Source organism: Otolemur garnettii, unplaced genomic scaffold, assembly GCF_000181295.1.
Source record: "Otolemur garnettii isolate 467f Iridium unplaced genomic scaffold, OtoGar3 scaffold00052, whole genome shotgun sequence".
Classification (NCBI taxonomy): domain Eukaryota; kingdom Metazoa; phylum Chordata; class Mammalia; order Primates; family Galagidae; genus Otolemur; species Otolemur garnettii.
This window is the reverse complement of record NW_003852447.1, coordinates 4717101-4733359: the sequence shown is the minus strand read 5'-3', so window position 1 is coordinate 4733359 and position 16259 is coordinate 4717101. Positions and strand designations below refer to the sequence as shown.

The following is a 16259-nucleotide window of genomic DNA, read 5'->3' as shown; positions in this document are numbered from 1 at the left end:
CTTGAGCCCAGGAGTTGGAGGTTGCTGTGAGCTATAATGCCATGACACTCTACCCAGGGGGACAGCTTGAGGCTCCGTCTCAAAAAAAAAAAAAGATGTTTGTACTCTACACTTAGTAGATGTGACAAGTATATGTAATCAATTTTTTTTTTTTTTTTTTTTGCAGTTTTTGGCCAGGCGTGGGTTTGAACCAGCCTCCTGTGGCATATGGGGTCAGCACTCTACTCCTGAGCCACAGGGGCCGCCCTAGATTTTTATGATTTTAACTGCAGAGAGTCTGGGTATAGTGTTTAATCCTCAAATTCTGTGTTCTAAGAACCACACCTCTCGTGGGCTAAAATACAATTTGTGACATACGATTCTGTGTGCATCCAACACCCCATGGAAGGCTGATAGATCCCCTGAGGCAAATGAGACAATCATACTTTGTTCCAGGCAATGAAAATAGAGATTCTGGAATGTTACTAAAGTCTCTGCTCATCTCGAACTGAAGATGGAAGGCGCCATTATGAGGTGGCCATCTCGAGCCACGTGCCCTGAACAGTAGCAAAAGCCAGATTGAAGGGAGGGGAAGAAACCAGCACGAGCCTGGAAGCAAAGACGGAAGCCAGGAGGCAGCAGAGGAAAGCACCAACACCCCGCTGTCCTGATGGGTAAGACTTTCTGGTTCCATGCTCATGGCTCCAGTTTTCTGAGGGCTCTGACCACATTTTCTGCACCAGGGTCCTGACAGATATCCTGATCTTGCCATCCATCATTCTATTTTTGCTAAAAAATAGCTTGTAACCATAATAAGCTCCATTAAGTAATGGCTATTCTTGACGTCCCCTAAGAAGAGTGGGTCAAACAGTTATTGCTCAGCAGCAGAGGGAAAAACACCCCACCTTGCAACACATTTTTTGTATCCATCAGCTCTTTTTACTACCTCGTCATTTCTCTGCATTGTTTCCAGAGGAAGACTATCTGTCTGTTTACACCACCAGTGGTCAGCACTACTCCAGTCAGGGGTCCTCATGACAACCTTGTTAATACATAATTTTCCTAAAAATAACAAGAAGAACCCTAGCACACCACTCCATTTCTTCTTCAATGTTCAATATTTGGGTTTTTGGTTTTGCCCCGCCCCCCGTTTTTTTAAGTTTGAGAATTAGTCAAGTGTGAGCTAGAGGATTCTACCCTCAAGAGTATATGTGAGAGCTCGGAGTCAATGCAAGGTAGTCTGTGGCGACCAACAGTCTAAGTAGTGACTGATATGCTTCCAGTAGGAAGGATATAATTTTAAATAATTTGTGCATACTGAATTTTAGTCTCAATTAAGAAAACATTTCATAAAACTACATATCATATAGGGTATATACATCTAATAGGGAAAAAAGTTGCTGAAATTGAGGAAAAAAAAGAGTATGTGAAAGTAAGCTCGTTCAACGTGGCGTCCTAGGCCCTGCACAGAACCCCACACAGGTTTAACACTCCATAAACACTTGCTGAATAAATGACAGGATGGAAGTAGGAGAGTGTCATAGAAAAGAACAGAGACTCTGGGGGGGAGAGTCCCCCTTGGAGTCTTCTTGGAGTCCCCCTTGGAGTCTTCTATCACTGGTGAGTCTCAAGATTCTGCTAAAAACTTCGTGTACACTATCTTATTGGATGCTCCTTCCCCCACCCCCTAAACCTTTAAGATATCATTTTCCCTCATATTATACTAAGCAACTTGTCCAAGGCCACCAGGTTAGTAACTCCAGACCTAAACCTCCAACCCCTAGTTTAAACTGATTCTTAGACTGACTCTGAGACTTTGGACAAATTATTTGATCATTCAGCTTAAGACAGTGATTCCTACGATGCTGTAAGGTAGTATTCGTAAAGTGCTTAGTACATGACCAGACAGAGGGACCTCCTCGATAAAAGGTAGTTATTATTACAGCTGCTAACTAGTGAATCTACAGTGAGAGGCTTTGAGCAGAGGGACCTTTGGTTTTATAAATTACACATTCTCTGGAAAACAGCCATTTTCAAGATCTAGGCAGCCAAAGAAAAAGAAGCAAATTAAGACCAATATTTATCTTGGACATGGTCTAAAATCTCCAAAAGGGAGGAATAGATAATCCTTTGCTAGCCTAAAAGCAATGACCATGCTTGAAGTTAGGGGGCGCCATACTGCTGTACGTGATAGAAAACCACCTACCCAGAGGGTCTTCAGCACCCTGGATTTTTCTCCAAGATAAAATAGAAAATTCTTACCATTAACAACTTTTTTTGGCAGGGAGAGGGGCCATCTAATATTTCTTTCTGTTAATATATTCTTCCACAATTTCAAGTTTCATTCCCAATGCCTTTGCTATTGCTTCATTGAGATAAAGGGTAATATTATTCAATGACCTTTCAGAATCCAGCAAAAACAAGAGCATTTAATTGGGATAGATCCATTAATAATCACAACCCCAAGAAATGTAAAGTGGCTTTAAAAAATGGTCTAAAATATATCTATATACTGACAACTGTTGAAAGTCGGTGATGGGAGCTTAATATATTAGCCTATGTATACATATGTTTGAAAATGTCCTTAATGAAAACTTACAAATAAATTTAAAATCAATGTACACATTCTGGCTTTTAAAAAATTAGTTTTGGGCTCGGCACCAGTAGCACAGTGGTTATGGCGCCAGCCACATACACCAAGGGTGGTGGGTTCAAACCGGGCCAGGGCCTGCTAAACAACAATGACAACTACAACCAAAAAATAGCTGGGCACTGTGGTGGGCACCTGTAGTCCCAGCAACTTGGGAGGTTGAAGCAAGAGAATCGCTTAAGCCCAGGAGTTTGAGGTTGCTGTGAGCTGTGATACCACGGCACTCTAACAAGAGTGACATAGTTAGACTCAAAAAAAAATTACTTTTGACCAAAAACCTACTTGATGGATGCAGCAGGAAAATTGGTCTATAAGAGACTTGGTTGAAGGAAGAAAATCAAGCTAAGAAGAAAAATGGTTAAATTAAGGTTGCACTGGTATAAATCACATAGAAATGGAATGTATTTCTACAAAACTTTAATAATGAACCTCAAACAAGAGACCCAAGGCCACAAGACATCGCCAAGGAGACCTCTCTACACAAACAAATCAAACTTCTAAAAAATTATTTACTATACTAAGTGTTTGTGCGAGCTTGGTTTGCACTGGGTTCTGATTGGCCAGGGAAGATTCCAGTCTAGAGGTGATTTATCTAAAGGGCAGGAATGAAGAGCTCTGTGCCAACCCAGTGAGCGTGTAACTGGAAATCCAGGGATGGGATAGGATGAAATTTCTCTGTTCAACTCACAGTCACTTTTTGACAGGGTTAACTGAAAAGTTATTTATTCCAGCCAAAAGATAACCCTAACTGAAGAATCCTAGCTACAGATCTCTTTTTTCCTCACCCTGATTTACACAGTACTTTTCATCGCATTTCACTTCAACTCTAGACTGAAACCCGACCCCTATCCATTAAGCCAAAGCTAAATAAAAATATTTAACTTTCGAATATGGTCGTGACCTCTTTCTACCAATTGAGTCTGACCTCTCTTAGAGCAAATTCTGTTTCTACAACGCTGGGGAGAAATTCCTAACACCTGAGTTTAGAAGAAAAGTTTAAAATCTGATAAGCTATCAGTCTTCCAGGCTGACTCTACAAACACCCTGGTGACTCTGAAGCTAACTCCCCCCTCTTCCACCTCACGAGAAAAGCAAGGTCATTTAGTGCAGAAGCCAAACGAATTAAAAGACAAATGATTTTCTAATCCACCATCAAAAAGCTAGGAGAAGAGAAAAGAAACTTTCACGTAGCTCTGCTGCACAGTTCAGCTACCACTGATTTTTTCTCAAATCAAAGTAAAATTGAAAAAGCAGAAATTTTCTTCTAAGAGTTATTTTTTTGTGTGCACTAATAACAATGCTTTCAGATACTGGATTCAGGTCCTCCCGGCTGGAAAGGTGCCCAGCAACCTGTGTCTCCCGGCTCTAACTCACCCACGTCAACCACATCACCGTTCACCACTTCACGTCCACACGTTTTCAGTCTTTACCACCTGCCCTTGATCAAGAGTGCTTGGAGGAGAAATGAGACGACAGTTTGTTTTATCGCAGGATCAATCTGAAATTGAGAAATGCTACATTTCGTCAAAGAGTACTACCTCAGTGAATGTTCTCAGGCTCCTACGCTTTGCTTCACCGTGTTTGAGTAAAAGTGTTCCACAGTTCTGACAGCCCCTTGACCAGACCGAAACCCAAGTGCCAATTACTCAGCATGGCAAATCACTCAAACTAGCTGGACTGTCCTGGGAGGAAAGCCTGGGGAAGACTATCCCAGCCTAATGTCCATGCACCATCATGGCACTGCATGTTCCCATATTTCTGCAAATCTACCTGGATATGTTTCCAAGATAAATTACCAGCCAGGGAGTCACTTCCGGCTTGTGAATAAAAACACGGGGTTCTTTCCAGAGGCACTTGACCGCTCTCACGGGCACTTAACTGGCTGTTTAGAGTGGATTTAGCCATCAAAAGGAAAAAGAAGGTGGTGATGTAGAGCTCTGCACCAGGAAAGAATTGTCAGTCAAGTAGATAGTCTAACAAGTGTCCTGGATCCAAGATGTCAAAGGCAACATTCAGAAGTGAATCCTTTTACCCTTTCACACGTCAAACTCTTCCTTCCCACACCTGCCAAATTCTACAGAGCAACTGCCACATTGCAAAATCACAACTGTGTCCAGAACCTCGGATTGCTTTTGCAGGGATCCCTCCCAGACCACAACCAAGGGCAATGTCAGGTGGCTTTAAAGTAGGCATTTAAGATCATGAGCACTTACACAAGGTTTCTAACATCCTTTCCCTCTGGATGTTTGAGAATCTCCGTGTCTCAAAACTAGACCAAAGCCCCGGCTAGTCCAGCTTTTACCACCCACCAGTCATTATCTCAAAGTCAACACAAGGTCATCATAAAGATACACTTGAACCCCTGAATGTGGACTTTTGCTCAGAGAGGCTGGGGAGAGGGTGTGTGGGGCAGGAGGATGTAGAGGGGAGAGATAAACCAGGCTGACTTCTTGGTGATAAACCAAAGTTCACTTGCAGCCCTGCGAAGGCGACCTACAAGGAGCTCGGAATGCCTCCGGTCCCCACGGGTGGCAGCTGCGGCAGGGCGCCCGCGCGCGTCCTACCTTGGACCTCTCCTTGACGTAGTATTTGCCCAGCCTGCTCCCACAGTACAGGACCAGCCTGTCGATGAGGGACAGGAGGAAGCTGATGGCCTCGCAGCCCTCCTCGTTGCCCCCGATCCACGTGATCTGGTCGCCCCGCAGGTGCCGCTTGGAGACGCCGGCGCGCGGCCCGGCCAGCTGGCCGTCCCTCAGGACGCCGTTAGAGTGCAGCTGCTTCACACGCTCCAGGACGCAGTCGCCCACCACCTCGCCCAAGAAGTTGTCCAGGTAGCAGAAGCCCACCTCGTGCAGACAGGGCACGATGTACTCCAGGGCGATTTTCTCCAGATCCAGCCTCATGATGTGTCCCAGGGGCATCTCGCCCTCAGAGCCGAGGTCCGGGACCCCCAGCGTGCACCCGGGCCTGGAGCACCCTACACCAACGCGAAGCTGAAGCGCGGGGAGAGTGACCCCGGGTTCAGCAACCTGCGGCGGCGACGGTCCCCGAGCCACCTCAGCGCCAGGGACCGGGGAAAGTTGCTCGTAACTCTGGGGAGGAGGGATCCCCTGTTCAGGGACGCGCGGGAGTAGCGCAGGGCTCCACCACCCAGCACCGGAGCGGCTCAGCCACGAGTCAGAGGGCCCCTTTTGGAGATGCCAAGCAGCCACTGCTGCAGCTGCGGCCAGATGAGCGGAGAGGCTGAGGTTCGGCCCCTAAGCCCGGCGACTCCGCGCGTCACCGGCCCCGCCCCGGGACCGCCTCCGGGACAGCCCTTCCCCCCGGCCCCGTCACGGCCGCCCAGTCTCCCCCTCCCCTAGGGATCCCGGCGAGCCCGGCGCCAGCCGTAGTTGTTTGTGACCTGAGCTGGGGCTGGAAAACAAGCTGAATGTTTAGAATGCTCCGGATTTACATATTGTTTTGCATAAAATCCCATAACAAACTTGAAGACCTCCATCCCCCGCTCTGCAAATGTAAATGGAATTAACTGCACAGTTCACTGCCACATTCTGCCCGGGCCACCCCACAGGCTTTTGAGCAAAATAGGAAACCCAGGAACAAATATATTATTAAACAGCAGTCTGCGTGCTTTACGTGGTGGCTTTTTTTATTCTGCTGTTCTCGACTGTTTGACCCAGGTCAAGCCACTGAGAGATTAGGAGGGATGCAGTTTTAACCGAAATCAACACATTTACAATTCGCTCAGCCCCTACTGTGCGCAAAGCCCACCAGGCTCAGTGGGGGCTGGGGGATGGGCACGAGGCAGAAACGCTGGGTCGTGGCTGGCTGAACTCTGCAAATACTGAGTTTTGCTTTGCTTGATGTTTTCATCTACTTATCTTTCAAGCTTCTTATTAAAATCTGATGTCCTGCGATTTGCCTTCAGTATTAATCACATGCTGTGTAACCGCTGGCATAGTTATGTTCCCCCCAAAGGCACACTGTATCCCAGGTCCGTCCTCTCACTTTGCCCCAACCGCTGAACTTCCCTGGGAGGGGTGGACACCTCTCAGAACACTTTCTAATTATCCACAGATAAGCTGACTGCTTTATGGATTTTTATTTTCCTTTGCTATTGAACACCGGAGATCAAAATCAGGGCGGGGGGAACAACCTTCATAACCTGGATGCAAAGCCATTTCCACATTTTTAATTTCACTTTAGTGAGCACTCGGGTTCTTCATTTAAATTGAACAAAAGAATGCCCAGGCTTTTCAGGTATGGTTTATTGTGTGCACAACCCCCCACGGCTCTTTCACTTTTATTCTCCTTCCAATAGCCCTCTCTGCCTCTGAGGGGGAAATGGAGTAAGGTCCGGGCCAAGAAGAAAGAGCCGAGAGGAAAGGAAGCTGCCAGGAGGAGATGGGAAAGAAACAGACTGGCCCACCGCCAAGTGAGAACCTGAGGGACGCTCAGGACAGCGGATGGACGATTTAAGAAACTTTGGTAAAGCTCCTTGCTCTATGAGAGAGGTTGTCCACCACGTAGGAAATCAGTTGGCACCTTTGGTATGCCTTTCAGCAGCAGGTGCCGCTCTTTGGAGTAAAGGCTTGAATTGGCCATTGCTCAAGAGCTGTTGTCAAAATTCCCTCGCCAGCTCCCCGAGGACAGGAGAGCATCATTTTTGGAACCCCAAGGCTTAGTACCTAGTAGCTACCTAATAAATAGTTACAGAACCCAGTCTCTGACCCTGAGCCAAAGCAACCTCCACATGGGATTCGCTATGTCTGTCTGTGGGGAAGCCTGTAGAAGGTCCATTTATAAGGACAGAGAGAGTCCCCAAAGAGGACTCACTGGAAGAGAGTGTCAGATTAGCCTGGCCCAAAACAAAACCTCAGAGGCCAGTGAGGGGCTGGGGGGGACAGTTGGGACTTCTGCAGAGCATTTGACTCTTGGCTTTGCCAGCCTGCCCAGCCATGGTGGCTGTTTGAGTTCTGGGAGCAGGAGACCCAATATGAAAGCTGAGGACTGTTTCTTTGCAGCAAGGAGTGAAATGGAGTATAATACTGAAAAGGAAGGAGACCCTCCTCCCTACCTCTGCCTGAAACTTGCATGGCAGGAACCACTTTGGCTCCTCCAGTGATCTCCTCCAGGGACAGTAAGATAAGGGAGTGACCAGGAGAAGCCTGGCAGGAGGCAGCCGGAATGTGTACCCTGCCAGGCAGTGGCTTGTGCTTTCTACAGCTTTGGGGACTACATGGACCTTGGAAGTAGATATTCCTAAAGAGGGCCGGAGTTTAAAAGGGGATAAATGACAAATAATCCTAGGTAGCTGGCTGGAAGTGTTCTAGCTGAAGGTTCTTTAGAGATACACATGATACAGCAGAAATAATGAAGAGGGAATTCATAGGGGGCGCGCTGGAAGGGGTGGTGGTTGGTCAACTACAGAAAATTGCATACCCACCCTCCAGAATGAATGTACTGACCCAGAACTTTAAGTCCCAGGACTAGGTGAAACATAACGTCTCAATAATCTCAGAGAGAGCTGGGCAAAGTGGCTCACACCTGTAATCCTAGTACTCTGGGAGGCGGAGAAGGATGTATCACTTGAGCTCAGGAGTTTGAGACCAGCTTTAGTAGAGACCCTATCTCTACTAAAAATGGAAAACTTAACTGGGTATTGTAGCGGGCATCATAGGCCCAGCTACTCTAGAGGCTGAGGCAAGAGGATCACTTGAGCTCAAGAGACTAAGGCTGCTGTGAGCTATGATTTTATAGCACTCTACCCAGGGCAACAGAGGGAGACTCTGTCTCAAAAAAAAAAAAAAAAAATCTCAGAGTAAAATCGTAACTAGTCTAGTTATTACTAGAGCAACAGTCTAAGCAAGTTCTACTGACTGTTTGATGGCTTTAAACTGTTGTAGATTACTTTGCGAAGACTGGGCAGTTTAGAAAGGAATTCACTCCCTTGGCGCCATCCCTGCTTGGCAAGGGCTCTTATTAATCAATCAAGGACTCCCAATCAGCTCAGGGCTGCCAGCACTGCATCTGGCAGAGGAGCCAGAGATACTGTGACTGGTAAAAATCAGAGTGTGTGATTACACGGAGGGGCACAGACAGGCTGGAGCCAGGCACGGGCTCCAAGTCTGCGCATCAGAGAGGTAAAACCAACGTTAATTGTTAAAGTGCATTTGTTTTAGTTATTTGTTCATTAATTTGTGTCATTATAATAATGCATATTAAAATACCTCTCCATAATAACTGAAACTAATTTCCCTGAAATCTAATTACAACACTGTCTTCCAGAGTGCATCCGTAGTACAGAGGCACTCCCTGGAGGAGCAGGGGAGAAAGGAGGATGTTGAATTGCTTTATCATGGAATTTGCACTGGAAGGGATATTATGGTCACCTAATACATCAGATGAGGAAACCAAGGTCTAGCAGGGCTAAACATTAGTGACGTTCCTAAGTAAAGGGTGAGTGGAAGAGAAGTGTGGGATGCCTCTGCCTTCTCAGCCCTAACAAAGAGCACACTCACTGTCCTGTTTATGCATGTATGTGTTTTTTAAAAATAAGGTGACATTCATGAGCAGCACCTGTGGCTCAGTGGGTAGGGTGCCAGGCCCATATAAGAAGGGTGGTGGGTTCAAACCCAGCCCCAGCCAAACTGCAACAAAAAAATAGCTGGGCATTGTGGCGCCTGTAGTCCCAGCTACTCCCAAGGCTGAGGCAAGAGAATCACCTAAGCCCAGGAGTTGGAGGTTGCTGTGAGCTGTGACGCCACAGCACTCTACCCAGGGCGATAAAGTGAGACTCTGTCTCTACCAAAATATAAATAAATAAATAAATAAAAATAAGGTGACATTCACAAAACATAAAATTAACCATTTTATAGTGAACAATTCAGCGGCATTTAGTACATTCACAATGTCGTGCAATCACCACCTCTCTAGTTCCAAAACATTTTCCCACCCCTAAAGAAAACTGTACCTATTAAGCAGGTATTCTCCACCCCTTCTGCTCCGCAGCCCCTGGCCACCATTGGTCTTTCTCTCTGGATGCAACTATGTCAGATATTTCCTAATAATGAACACACACCATCTGCAACCTTTCATGACTTAGCGTGATGTTTTCCAGGCTTACCCACATTGGACTTCAGTTTTTTTTTAATAGCTGAATGATATTCCATTGTATGACTATAATATACCACAATTTGCTTATCCATTCATCCTCTGATAGATATTTGAATGATTTCTACCTTTTGGCTATTATGAATAGTGCTGCTTTGAGCCTGCATGCGTCAATTCTCAATACCTAGGAGTACGATTTGGGGGTCAGGTGATAATTCTATGTTTCACTTTTTGAGGAATCCCCAAACTGTTTTCCCCAGCAGCTGTACCATTTTGCATTGCCTTGGGTAGTGTGGCAGGGTTCCATCCGGTCTGTTTATCTGTGATGAGAACTGTCTGCATTTCTTCTGCCTCCTCAAAGACCAGCTACACCTGAAGTTCCCTCTTCCTAGCTGGTACCTGAATATTATTTTGTGTGTTTTTGCCATACCATATTATCAAGAGATTTATCATTATTTTGTATGACTTTAACATGGGCTGGGGCTATTTATTTATTTATTTATTTATTTTTGAGACAGAGTTTCTCTCTGTCGCCCTGGGTTGAGTATGGTGGTGTTTTCATAGCTCATGGCACCTTCAAACTCTTAGACTCAAGCAATCCTCTTGCCTCAGTTTTTCTATTTTTAGTAAAGACGGGGTCTCACTCTTCCTCAGGCTGGTCTTGAACCTGTAAGCTCAAGCAATCCCCCCCTTCTTGACCTCCCAGAGAGCTAGGATTACAGGCATGAGCCCTGCCTGGCTATTTTATTTATTGATTAAGCAAACACTTTTACAACACCTGGCACTGTGCTAAAAGTTTTTACAAACACTACTTCAATCAATTTGTAAGTACTGTAATTGTTCCCTATTGTGAAGACGACAAAAGAAAGACTAAGGAACTTGTCCAAGGTCACAAGGAAAGAATGTAATAATGCAGGAGAAAATATGAGAGATTCCAATGTCGTAAAATGGAGAAAAAAGTCATCCTGAGCCTAGTGTCTGCCATAAAAGTGGTTTTGTCCTTAAGCACTCTTTTCTTGTAACTCTTAGTGAGAGCACTTTCACCCAAAATGGCAATTTTAATTATTGGTTTCCTTACTGATATTTGGTACAGAAGAAAGATAAGTAAAATTTGCCATAAGTTATTTAATTGACTACATTGAGTCGTTTTCCAAACTCTGATTATGGCCAGGATTTTCAGGAATCAAATTCAGCGATGTATTGGTCTGCTGAGGACCCTTGTTGGTAACAAGCTCCACCTCCATCTGCCAGGGTGTGTGGTCCACCCCTCAGGACACAGAACTGAACCCATTCCTGTGGAGTTGGTGAAATGAGAGTCCCCGAAGTGAATTTATGTTCTTGAGCTCACTGGTATAAATTGGGTTTGGGGAAGGAAGCATCTGATCAGGGCTCTTTCCCTGTGCAGTGGAGCCATCCTACCCCTCCCCGGGTCCAAGGGGAAACTGACCTTCTCTATCAGTTCCTGATTGCTTCTCAGCACATAGACAACTTTCATTTGCTTTTGGATAATTATAGCCCTGTGCAGATTCTGGGAAGTGTGACATATCAGGAACATTCACTAATACTGTTCCAATTCAACTCCTATTTAAGTTGAAAATGCCTTTTAAAAGCCTTTGCATCAATCATAAAAATACAGTAGTGTCAAATTTTAATATGCAGTAAGGAACCTTTTTTTGCTTGATTCTACAAAGGTTTTTCCAAAGATGCCTCTGTTCATTAGAATTTTATCTTTTTTTAGAATAAACTTTATTTTAGAATAGTTTGAGATGTACAGGAAAGGTGGGAAGATTTACGCACAGCTCCAAATACCCCACACCCAGTTTCCAGTTAACATCTGACATTAGCACAGTAGATTGTCATAATTTATGAACCAATATTGATAAGTTATTATTAACTAAAGTCCTTATTTTGTTCAGATTTTCTTCATTTTTACCTAATGGCCTTCCCCCACAGGATCCTGTTGAAATTGTGCAGAGGTTGAAGTAAGTTCATAGGCTTTTCAGGGAAGTGTGTACCAAGTCTGTTCTCTTAGCCCTCTTGGCTCATACAGAAATAATTACAGTGGTGGCACCTATGGCTCAAGGAGTAGGGCACCGGCCCCATATACCAGAGGTGGTGGGTTCAAACCTGGCCTCAGCCAAACACTGCAAAAAAAGAGAAATGATTACAGAGATTCATTCCCCAGGCTAGAAAGGGAGGAAGCCTACGGAACGTGCCTTCTTCCTTTCCTAACTGCTCATTTCAGTGACTGAGCATTGGTGGCAACTTTGGGAGGCCCTCTCTGCATAGATAGGAGCTCCAGGGCTCAGATGGCTGGTCTTACTTCTCCCTTCTCTTAGCCTGGAGGTGGGAGCAGGGAGTGCCGGGCTTCTCCACCCCTGGGCTTCCAGATTCTAAGAGACCTCTCTGCTTTTGTTCATGTACTGACCTCCTCCCTAGCTCCAGAGAAAGAGCCTGATTGGTCCAAGGCGGTGGGTCTTTAGTGGTCATTAGAATCATCAGGCAAGCTTCTCAAAGAAGAAATTGCTGAGCCCCACCCCTAGATTATCATCAGGCAAGCTCCTTAAAGCTCAAATTGCTGAGCCCCACCCCTAGATTTCTTACTCAGTAGGCCTGGGATGGAGCCTGATAATTTGTATTTCTGATAAGCTCCCCAGAGTTGATTCCACTAGTCTAGGACCACACTTTGAGAACCACCATTCTAAGCTAATCAGTTTATGGTATCATCCTAGTAACTACCGGTGATCTAGGGATGGGCAGGGGAACTGCACCAGCCAAATCCAGTGGCTCAAAAGCTTGCTTGTACATTACAATCACTTGGGAACATCTAAAAATGACCTACAGCTGGCTCCTACCACCAGATTAATAAATCACTATCTCTGGAGATAAAGCCTAGGTATCGGCAGTTTAAAAAGTAAAATAAAATAAATAATATTACATAATATAGCTGGGACTACAGGCATGCACCACCATGCCTGGCTAATTTTTTCTAACTTTTCCCTAATACTACACTGAATAAAAACTGATGATGTGAAAAAAATAATAATATTACATAATTATCAAACAAATTAAAATATCAATAAACAAATACAGTCATGTGTCTCCTTAGGATGGAGATAAGTTTTGAGAAATGCATCATGACGTAATTTCATCACAGTGTGAATGTCAGAGTGTTTGCTGACACAAACCTAGATGTACAACCAGCCATACACCTAGGCTATGGTCCTAGACTACCACCTGTACAGCTTGTGACTATACTGAACACTGTAGGCACCTGTAACACAATGGCATTTGTGTTTCTAAACAGAAAAGGCACAGTAAAAATACAGCATTATAATCTTATGGGACCACTGTCATATATTTGGCCTGCCATTGACCAAGACATGGCTATGGTGCACGACTATAATTAATATAGTACTCGGTGATTTTAAAGTGGAATGGATCTGAGAACCACTGCCCTGCCTAAACCCAAGAGAAGAATTCGTATTGAAGGAAGAGGGCTCTCTCTTTCTCTTTTCTGCTGAACACGAAGGAAGGAAACAGGCAGCCCTCTGGCCTCCGGCAGCCGTCTGTCACCATAAAAAGAGACAGTCTTAGGATGAAGCCCCCATGAAGGCAGGCAGAATGTAGTGTCCAAAGAACTTGGGACCTTGGTGACGACACTGAGCTGCTTATCTCACTGTTCCTGGAGCTTGTCCTAACTCTGGACTTCCAGTTATCTGAGATAATACATTTCCTCAGTTTTAAAGCCAATTTAAGTCACAGTTTTCAGCTACTAGAAGTCAAAGGGTAAAATGCCGGCTCTTTTCTTATCCATTCATTTCCTTGTTCTAACAACACCAGAAAAATGTGTGGTTGTCTTGCAGCCATAATAAACAGCCTCTACCCTTAAAGACACTTTGCCTGGGTGTCCTACCTTCAGCATGCTCCGGGGACTAGCTTCCCTGTCCGAAGTCCCACTCCATAGAGACCAGACTGACAGCAGGATGGTTCTAGTGCATTCTGTAGCTACTAGTTACCGCCCCCTCTACCCTGCACATTGCCAGCTCTGAAAGTGTACTAAGAGTGTTTTCTTCTCCCCAACTAAAGAAATGAGTGGAATAAGACCTGGCATTTTACGTTCTATTTAAAAAATTTATTTTCTTTCTTTCTTTTTTTTTTTTTTTTTGACTGAGTCTCACTTTGTCACCCTTGGTAGAGTGCCGTGGCATCACAGCTCACAGCAACCTCAAACTCTCGGGCTTAAGTGATTCTCTTGCCTCAGCCTCCCAAGTAGCTGGGACTACAGGTGCTGGCCACAACCCCAGCTATTTTTTTTGAGAGGGGGTCTTGCTCTTGCTCAGGCTGGTCTTGAACTCATGAGCTCAAGCAATCCACCTGCCTTGGCCTCACAGAGTGCTAGGGAGTGCTAAGATTACAGGTGTGAGCTACCTCACCCGACCTAGTTTTGTATTTTTACTTAAGCAATCTCATGATAGTGAAATTGGAGGTTACAATTATATTCTTCACAAATGGTTTTCTTTAATTGCAAATTCTTCTGCAGACTATAGTCCCTTTTACATTTTTTTTTTTTTTTTTTGAGACAGAGTCTCACTTTGTTGCCCTCAGTAGAGTGCTGTAGCATCACAGCTCACAGCAATCTCCAACTTCTGGGCTTAGGCGATTCTCTTGCCTCAGCCTCCAGAGTAGCTGGGACTATAGGTACCCTCCACAACACCCAGCTATTTTTTAGTTGCAGTTTGGTCGGGGCCGGCTTTGAACCTGCCACCCTCAGTATATGGGGCACCCTGCTCACTGAGCCATAGGCACTGCCCCCTTTTATAATCTTCATAATAGGAAAATATTGGTAGAACATAAATACTCAACGCTAGAAGTTACTTGGAACAAAGTAAATATCCGGCCAATTCTTTATTGTGTACATTTAAAATAATGGGCTACAATACAGAATATAAGGTCCTTGTAGGGTGCGTGTCAAAGAGACAGTGAAAGAGGCAAGGGGAGGTGTCAAGTCAATGAGTATTTCTGGGAAAGTGGGAATATGGAAGCTCTTTTATGTTCTATTGCTGCTATTGTCTAATTTTTCTCTAATGGACTCATATTGCTTTTGTAAGAAGAAATTTTTTTTAAGATACGGAATTGTTTTTGCTACTTAAAAACAAATCTTTAATTCCTCCGCACGCTGGTCATTGGCTTGTCCGTGGTAAGTACTGTTTCTCACGTTCTTTGCACTGCTTTGTTGAAGGTGGCTAGAATCCTGTGAATGGCATTTCCCAGATTTCCCTGCCAGCTGGCCCAGTTAGATGCTGCCAGTGGGAAGCACTGGTGGGAAGCTGCATAAAAAGAGGGAAAGACCCTTTTTGTTAAAGGTCTGGCAGTGGCTTCCGCAGTGACTGGCAGCTGCGGGGCCTCCAGAAGCCTTGAGCCGTTCCAGGGATACCATCTGGGGCGTGGCCAGTTCCCACAGCAGCCTCTCTGTCCAGAGGCCAGATGCTGTTAGGCTCTAACAACAACTCCAAGTCTTTTGTATTGCTTTGGCCTCAGAAGTGGCAGTGACTTCCTGCAGGTACTTATCTCTTACCACCTCTCTCCCTTTTTGTTCTAGTAATATTTCCAACACCTTTGGGACTGATTCCTTACATTACATCCCCTCTGCTTAAAAATACCTAGAGTAGGGTGGCGCCTGCGGCTCAAAGGAGTAGGGTGCCAGCCCCATATGCCGGAGGTGGTGGGTTCAAACCCAGCCCTGGCCAAAAACTGCAAAAAAACAAACAAACAAACAAAAATACTTAGAGTAATTCCTGTTTTCTTAACAGGGCACTGATTGATAGGCTCACATATTTTCAGTTCCCACATCAAATTCCCAGCAAATCTGGCCAATTCTACTGCCCAATGGTAACCCAAGCCTCTCTCCTTCTATATCCAGGGCTGTCACCAGTCCAGAGCACGTCACCTCCCACCTGGATCCCTGCAGCAGCTGCTCTCAGATCTCCCCCCTGCCTCACAGAACGCACCAATCCATTCTCCACACAGAGCCCAGAGCCATCCTCTTAGGAAGTGGGCAGTGCCCTTCTCAGCTTTTTGTTTATATTGCTCACAGTCCCTATCAAAACTCGACACTTTTTGTTTGTGTGATTAAATGGGCGTGTTTATATCCATCTTACCCAGGGCAGGGATGTTCTATTAGTATTTTCAGTGCCCAGGACAGTGCCTGACACAAATCAGCTGCCTGCTGCACATTTGCAATCTTTAATCGTGTTTCCATATTTACTCATGGAAGAAATAAAGGAAATCTGATTCATTTCAATAAATTCTATATATATATATTTTTTTTTTTTTTTTTTTTTGAGACAGAGCCTCAAGCTGTCCCCCTGGGTAGAGTGCTGTGGCATCACAGCTCACAGCAACCTCCAACTCCTGGGCTCAAGTGAGTCTCCTGCCTCCACCTCCCAAGTTGCTGGGACCACAGGCACCCGTCACAATGCCTGGCTATTTCTTTTTGGTTGCAGTCATCATTGTG

The 16259-nt window shown here is 45.0% G+C and overlaps 1 protein-coding gene across 1 annotated transcript in view; it reads right to left on the bottom strand.

Moving 5' to 3' along the window:
• The window catches only part of EGLN3 (egl-9 family hypoxia inducible factor 3), a 27627-nt gene extending 21774 nt beyond the window's left edge, over positions 1 to 5853 (bottom strand). The window contains exon 1 of the mRNA XM_003791979.3: positions 5194 to 5853. Coding sequence (XP_003792027.1) covers positions 5194 to 5550 — 357 coding nt within the window. The 5' untranslated portion in view covers positions 5551 to 5853. The remainder of the gene's footprint in view (positions 1 to 5193) is intronic.
• Between the last annotated feature and the right edge of the window lie 10406 nt (positions 5854 to 16259).